The sequence below is a fragment of the Dromaius novaehollandiae genome, chromosome 29 (assembly GCF_036370855.1).
Source record: "Dromaius novaehollandiae isolate bDroNov1 chromosome 29, bDroNov1.hap1, whole genome shotgun sequence".
NCBI classification, from domain to species: domain Eukaryota; kingdom Metazoa; phylum Chordata; class Aves; order Casuariiformes; family Dromaiidae; genus Dromaius; species Dromaius novaehollandiae.
Window position 1 is genome coordinate 3,290,579 of NC_088126.1, and position 7,425 is coordinate 3,298,003.

Genomic DNA, 7,425 nt, shown 5'->3' on the forward strand with positions numbered 1-7,425 from the left:
TTCGAAGTACTTTTCACACATTTTAGCAACACAATTGGTTCAGCCAGTCCCTGCACTCCTGCAGTGCTAAACAGACCGGATCTGTGTGCCCTCCAAGCCCTGAGAGCAGCCAGGAGGATTCATCTCGCTTCACAGGGCAGAGGGAAGCAGCTCCAGATGGGGATCTGACGGTGGGATCTTGGCCGGGCCGTTCAACCACTCTCCATGCCCCATATTTTCAAGCCTGATGAGTAATTCGTGCTGCCACTTAGCTCTGTGAAAACTGGCTTTTGAAGTCAAAGATGTCAATCAAAAAAACAACACTGTATTGCAGCACAAGCCCTGCAGCTCTGCATAGATGCTGATTTTGGAAACCACACATCTTTTTCGAGAGTGGTTCAAGCCCGGGCCCTGAGATGGTGGCTGTGCTGGGAGGCAGTCGGACAGCGTGTGATGAGCGTGCTGCAAAGGTCCCGTGGAGAGCCAAACCGGGCAGTCCCTGGCTGAGATAAAAGAGCAACTCTGGGGCAGGTTTGGGGCACGAAAGTGTAGGCGACAAATGTGATAATTAAGGGCTGCAAAAGTGCGGAGAAAACTGAAATGACCCCATAGAAACAAGGTGCCAAACCAGCAGGGCCAAACGTGGAAGCAGCAGGACTGCCCTTCTCTGCCTTTTCCCAGGTGTCTCAAAGCACTTTTTGAATTGAGGTTCCCCCACAGGGCTGGGGATGTGAATCTCCTTTCTCTCCTCTGCAAGCCACAAAGCCGCAGCATCAGGGCCCGTGCAGAGGGAACCCGCTCCTTTCGCATGTGAAGGAGTCGCAGCTCCACACACATGAGGGCTGGACGGAGACGAGGAGCTCTGTGCACCTCCAAGAGCCTGGCAGTGCAGGCAAAACTGTTCCCTTCCGTTTGGCGATGGTCCTTCGGGAAAACGGAGGGGTGGGCGGGTGGCTGGTTTAAGAACCGGGTGTCCAGACCCACCGTTGTGCCCTCTTCTAACAACGAGACCGAGCTCCTCCTCCACGCTGCCCTGAGTCCCAGGCTGCAGAATGGATGTGGCTGTTACGAGTCCTGTAATGAGACCATTCCCTAATGAGCTGTTTTGCCTTTTCCTCGCTGCCTCTATCGCTCATCTAGCCAGCCTGGACGCTGTGTCCAACTCATGAAAGGACAGGGTGTTAGACCTGCTCTCCTCCACATGAAGTTCACTGCTTGTTCCCATAATGGAGATCTGTAGGGACAAAGAATATCTTTTATGGGACCAGCTGCTGCACCTGGGTGCTCAAACCCTTCTCTGGGGTGAAGGAGCCTGGCCGTGCCCTGCTCCCCTGCGCTCGACCTGCCCCATGAGCCTGCGCACGCTGGGGAAGTTGCAGCTTGGAAGAGTTGCCTGCTATCTGCCAGAAAGATGCTCTCAGCTGCAGGGCGATACCTCCCCAGACACAACCAACAAGTCACTTTTCATAGCTGAGTGTTACATTTTCCATGCAGCAGCAAGCAGCAGCCTAGCAAACTCCAGTGCACGCCTGGGGAACTCCGGTTTTGCAACACCCAGGAGAAAGTTCCCCCTGGGTTTACGAGAAAATCGTAATTTGCTCCGAGGCCCTGTACAGACAGGGAGGATCTTCCTTCCTGACTGCACCCAACTGGGCTGAGGCCGCTGCAGAGATTTTTAGCCCAAGCTCTCCTGACCATCAGGGGAAGGAGCATGGATTAGTAGGAGCTGCTGAAAGTGAAACCGCAGCTGGAGCAGGAAGGGATAAGGAAAACCTGTATTTTAATTACCCATCTGGAAATGTCTTATGCACCTGGCGCATACTGCAAAGCCCCTCAGGCTGCTGGAGTAGCAGAAGCGATCCTCTTTCCAGCCCTTTATACACTGCCAAAGAGGAAGAAAAACATCTGAAGGAGGCTGAGTCCAAAACTGGATTCACAGTAGTGCACTAAGGTTTTTCCCTCCTGACTTAGGTAACACAGCTGTCTGCTGGTGCTTCAGGGAGGGGGCAAAAGCGAACAGCAAAGCAAAGGTTGAATCTGCCTGGAAATATTTGTGTCCTGTGCTGATATTGCAGGGATGACAACAGGCAAACCTGTCCGCTAGTGCTCTGCGTGTTGGGAAGTTATTTTTGCTTTCCCCTGGTCCGAGCTGGGATCTCCAGAAGCCTTAGATCCCTTCCTGTTATCTTCTGTCTCCTGACCTCTCCTCGCCTTGGGGCTTCCCATGGAGGGCCACTGACCCCTTTGTAGGACACAAGCATTCCAGCAGCGGGTGGGGACTTCACGGCCTTGCTGAAATCCAGGGAGAGGCCGAGAGGAGATCCCAAAGCAGAAGGGTGAGGTTTCAATTCAGTGCCTGCTACACTGCCATATGGGTCCTCCCATGCAAGCAGAGAGCTGCCCAAGTTGGGGCTGAGGAGGAGCAGCTGCCATTGGGGGTGGCTAAACCACCACCACACCTTCTCCCACGTCCTCCAGCAGGCACAGGCTGCCATCACACACCTCTCCCATAGTGCAGTTTGCTGCCAATCTGCTCTCAAAGATAAACCCTAGATGAAGGGCAGAAGCTTCATCGAGGGATGCCACCTGCATAGGGTTATTGCTTTAACGGGTACCAGTGAGACAGAGCTTTCAAATGAGCTCCATTTGCAAAGGGATTTGCAAAGGGAGTTTTGGACTTTGATCCAGGCCCCTGTTACGGCTCAAAGGTGGATAAGATCGAACTGAATCAATATCCTTTTCTCAGTCCGTTCTGGTTTCCCAACCCTCTGCGTGTTCCCGTAACGCAGCACTGGATTTCTTGTTGGGAAGCGTTTTGGCCACCTCGGGCAGGCCGCGGGCCCTGCTCTCCCCCGAAATCAGCCCTGCCTCCCGCACAGGGGGCCGGTGCTCGTGGGGAGCGTGACGGGGACAAGGGTCTGAGCACTGCAGGTTTTTAATTCCGCTTGCAGAGGGGCTCGTACTGCTTCGGGGCCGTCGGGGCCCCCTAATCCCCCCGGACCTCCCACGCCGGGCCCAGCACCCTGGCGAGACCCGCCGCCAGGCTTCCGCCACACACAAGAGAGCGCCCCCCACACTCCATGTTGCTCCTGCCGCACCCAAGATGGCGCCGCGCCACCACGCCCCGGCCTACGGTGCCCGGGAGGGGCCGCTATTCCGGCGCGCCTGCGCAGCGCCGGCAGCACCGTGACTAAGATGGAGGTGTGGGAAGCGCGGGCGCCGCCGCCGTTCTGGGCCGGGGGCCCGGCCCCGGGGGAGATCTACAGCCCCGGCGGGCCCCCGGCTGCCGCCGGCGTCCATCCCCTCACCAGGACGCTGTGAGGGGGGGTCAGGGCTGAGGGTGGGAAGGGGCACGGAGATGCTAAGACAGTGGGGGGGGGTGTGGGGAGCCCCTGTGGAGGGGTGCGGGGGAGCCCTGGGGATGGGGAGTACAGGGGGGGCCCTGGGGAGGGGTGTACGGGGGGGGGCCCTAGGGATGGGGGGCCCCTGGGGATGGGGGGGGCCTGGGGAGGGCAGTATGGGGGGGATAGGGAGCGGGCGGGCACAGGAAGTGGGGGGGGGCAGTGGGGATGGGGAGGTCGAAGGCTTGGGGGTGGGGGGCACTGGGAGTGGGAATGGGGGGCGAGGGCACGGGGGAGTGGGCACGGGGACACTGTGGATGGGAGACTGACTCCGGAGAAGCTGGGAGATTGGGAATGGGGCCACCGGGGAGGGACTGGGGGACACTGGATTGTGAGGTACTGGGGGGACTGGGAGCAGGGGGGCCGGAAGGGGCGAAGGGCTGAGGATGCAGGGAAGAGGGGACGGGTCTGGGCTGAGGGAGCCTCGGGCTTTGCTGGATGCCGGAGCGGCGCTGACTTTTTGCTGCTCTTCAGGACCCCCATGGTGACGGGCACTTCTGTGCTGGGCGTGAAGTTCAACGGCGGGGTGATCATTGCTGCAGACACGCTGGGCTCCTACGGCTCCCTTGCCCGCTTCCGCAACCTTTCCAGGCTCCTGAAGGTGAACGACACCACCATGCTGGGGGCGTCCGGGGACTATGCCGACTTCCAGTACCTCAAGCAGATCATTGACCAGATGGTGTAAGTACCTCCTGCCCCAGGCTGCTGCAGCTGGGCCCAAACTGATCTGATCTGGGCAAGAATAAAATGGACCCAAACTGATCTTTCTACCTTATTTGGTCCATAGGTGCAATGAAGTAGTGTGGTTTGAGGAATGAGCTTCTAACCTTCACAGTTCATTTTACCGCTGCTGTGAATTGCTGCCTGTAAATCCCCTGCCGTTAAGCCAGTTGAGGCAAACACAGTGTTTCCAGTTCTTGAGCTGAAATCCTCCTTGTCCTCCAACTCAGTTCAGTCCCTTCAGTACAAGTGTCTTTTCCACATTCTCTGCTGAACACAGTGAAGAACCAGTTTAAATTATCCTTTGTTTACTTGAAGCCCTTGGCTGATTCACCTCTTGCAAGTTCTTGTAGTTCTTCTTTTCAAAACAGCCTGCAAGGAGTCTGCATGAATGTACCCTGTCCTGTTCTTGGCATAGCTGGAAGTGGGTTGCTGCTCTTGTATCCTGGTGCTTTCCAGCCATTCTTAGTTGGGTGAAACTTCTCTTTAAATTAGAATCGATGAGGAGCTGTTGGGAGATGGTCACAGTTACAGTCCGAAAGCCATTCACTCCTGGCTGACGAGAGTCATGTACAACCGGAGATCCAAGATAAATCCGCTCTGGAACACTGTTGTCATTGGAGGCTATTACAATGGCGAGAGGTAAGGACAAGCCACGTGGAGCGTGCAGTGGTTACTGTGCATCCTTCCCTAGGGCTGTTTGTCATGGCACAAGATATCTTCAGAAGGGAGCCCCACCAGTCTGGTTCCCTCTGGTCCAGCTTCCTAGATGGGATCTTAGGTCTTCTCCAAAAAGAGAAATATGTGGTGGATGTGCTGGCCAGAAGGTGCTCTGTGCTTTCAGGTTCATATGAGCAACAGACAAGAGTCTCCTTGGGTACTTTCCTTGTGAGAAACAACTGGTGATAAAATAACGAGCCACTGAATCACCATTCATTTAATTCTTGTAGGCATGTCCTCCTGCTCCTGTTCTCGCACAGAGGCAGAAGGATACATCTGGCCTTGGTGGTCCCAGGTGACCTGAAGGCCACGTGAGCCTGTGTCTCCAGCAGGACAGCTGGACTCTCGCTTTCTCGGCATGAGCACATCTGCTTTGCTGACTTCTCTATGGCTTTCACTGCAAGCTGGATGTAGCTGCTCTAAAGCCGAGTCCCTCTATGGTGTGACACAGCCCTGCTTGCGCAGTGGCCGCGGTGACAAGTCTGTCCCTTCAGTTTCCTAGGTTATGTTGACATGCTTGGTGTGGCCTACGAAGCCCCTACGCTTGCTACAGGCTATGGAGCGTACCTGGCTCAGGTGAGTGTTCACAGGCGATACCGTAGAGTACACACTTGATCAGCTGCTAAAGTGATCTCAGCGCTGGGTGACTGATCTGATGGGCCTTTTTTTTGTTTTTTTGCAGCCGCTGATGAGAGAAGTCTTGGAGAAGAAACCCAGCCTGACGAAGGAGGAGGCCCGTGACCTGATTGAGCGGTGCATGAAAATCTTGTATTACAGAGATGCCCGATCATTCAACAGAGTAAGTGCCCTGCTTTGGCATGCCTTCCCCGGAGAGCTGCCATACCTGTTGTGCACCTCAGACAGATATCCCAGAGGCCAGTCTTCACCCCAGGTCATCGTATTATTTTTAGTCATTCCGTTTCTGATCTCAGAAAACCTCCTAATACCTCTTGAGGTGGTGGATGGCAGGGTATATTAGGGACTGTGTTAGCAAAGCTGTCCGACAAAGTAAGGCTCCTTATCTCCTGCAGCCTCTGAGCAGCAGTGTGATTCTGAATGATGTTTGTCTTTGGCTGGCCGGTTGATGCTTTTTCTGTGATCTGATGCTACTTTTCCCCTCACCACAACAGTAGCATCCAGAGACTGCAGTCTGCTAGCTTTGAAAATGTTTCTAGCAACTACTAGTGTTTATTATGTCTTGACTTGCCCACCAAGAAAGTAAAGCATTACTGAATGCAAAGCCATGTTAAAACAAACATGTCTGAAGAATCTTACTTGTATATTCATTAAAGCTTTCACAGGGGAGGGAGGACCCATCTTAAATTCAAGTGCAGAAGTCCGGATTTATTGAAAAACTCTAAATGATTCTTCTCCTTAGTATGAAGTTGCTATTGCAACGGAGAAAGGAGTGGAAGTGGAAGGACCTTTGACGCTGGAAGCCAACTGGGACATAGCACACCTTGTCAGGTAATGCCCATTAGAGTAAGTTCATTTTGAGCTCTAATCTGTGAGTTGGCAGTTTAGCAAAGCCCAAGGGCATAAAATAAACTGTTGGAGGAGACACAGAGGTGTAGGTCTGGCTGGGTGATAGGCAGCTGTACAGGTTAACATCTCTGCCACATGTGTCAGTAGTAGCCATCTTGCTTCTCTCCTGGAATTGTTTTCTTGACTGGGGAGTGGTTCTGGCCAGCAGGAGAAGCGCTGGTTCCCTGTGCCAAGGGAAGTGGCTTTTGGCTTGGTTCTTTGGTTACTGTGCCCTTTAGAGTCAAGGTATGAAAGTGTTAGTGTGAAGTCCTGGAATTAGATCAACAAAAGCTTTCCATCTTTCTTGCTGCCTTTCACTTGTTCGGAACAAATGTCACAAGCAGCACCTGCCAAAAGCTAAAATGCCCTGCTCTGGTTTTCAGTAATACAGATGTTGACCACATCTAGGTTGTATAATATCCTGACCTTGTAAAAATATCTTCTTGCAGTGGCTTTGAGTGATCTCCGAAGAGCTGCTCCAGGCTGTTTTGTTCATGTTATCACCCTTTATGTATGCTGTAAATCAGTTACTCTTTTTGAAGCTCTGATTTGTTATGGAAATTAAATAAACTTGTTAAGACAAGTGTGTGTGCTTGTGCTGGTGGTTGGAAATTAGGTGGTGTGTTGCTCCAAAAATATTTACTTCAGGAACAGTCTCTTAGTTTGAAGCAGTGAGAAGTCAGAGCCCTTCAAGAATTACTCTGAGCCACCAAGTTCTGTCTTCTACAGAGCAACCCACACTTCAAAAAAAGTTGGTAGCAGCTGCAAGCCCTCTTCCTGGAGAAAGACAGCAAAAATGCTTGCTTCTGTTGTTTTCTTGACTGGGGTTCTGGTGGGAACTGTACTTCATTAAACATGTAAATACACTGCCCTCCTCCTCCTCCCCTATCTGAGTTGGCAGTTATTTCATCAGATAGGCATTGAGGTGGAAATGTGTGAACATGGGTCAAGGTGCTCCATTATTACCTCTAATTAGCACCCATGATGTCTTTTTCTACTTCTCCCTTTTAATAATGGCTTCTTAGTTGCAAGCTTGTGTTGCTATAAAGATTATCAGTAGCAAGACAACTCAGGAGCAGTA

General features: G+C 52.9%; 1 protein-coding gene across 1 annotated transcript; it reads left to right on the forward strand.

Annotated features, from left to right (window-relative positions):
• The first annotated feature begins 3,119 nt into the window (after positions 1 to 3,119).
• PSMB4 (proteasome 20S subunit beta 4) lies at positions 3,120 to 6,927 on the forward strand. The gene is made up of 7 exons (XM_064499085.1): positions 3,120 to 3,296; positions 3,855 to 4,061; positions 4,596 to 4,742; positions 5,315 to 5,396; positions 5,503 to 5,619; positions 6,199 to 6,287; positions 6,794 to 6,927. Exons 1-7 carry the CDS (start codon positions 3,175 to 3,177, stop codon positions 6,804 to 6,806), a joined length of 777 nt encoding a protein of 258 aa, XP_064355155.1. The 5' UTR covers positions 3,120 to 3,174; the 3' UTR covers positions 6,807 to 6,927.
• Positions 6,928 to 7,425: the final 498 nt, after the last annotated feature.

What these genes read in the sequence shown, in the direction of transcription:
- PSMB4 (XM_064499085.1), top strand. Translation starts at nt 3,175, where the DNA reads ATGGAGGTGTGGGAAGCGCGGGCGCCGCCGCCGTTCTGGGCCGGGGGC. An exon ending in CATCCCCTCACCAGGACGCT is followed by an intron (nt 3,297 to 3,854) that starts GTGAGGGGGGGT and finishes GCTGCTCTTCAG; the next exon opens with GACCCCCATGGTGACGGGCA. An exon ending in GGCTATTACAATGGCGAGAG is followed by an intron (nt 4,743 to 5,314) that starts GTAAGGACAAGC and finishes CTGTCCCTTCAG; the next exon opens with TTTCCTAGGTTATGTTGACA.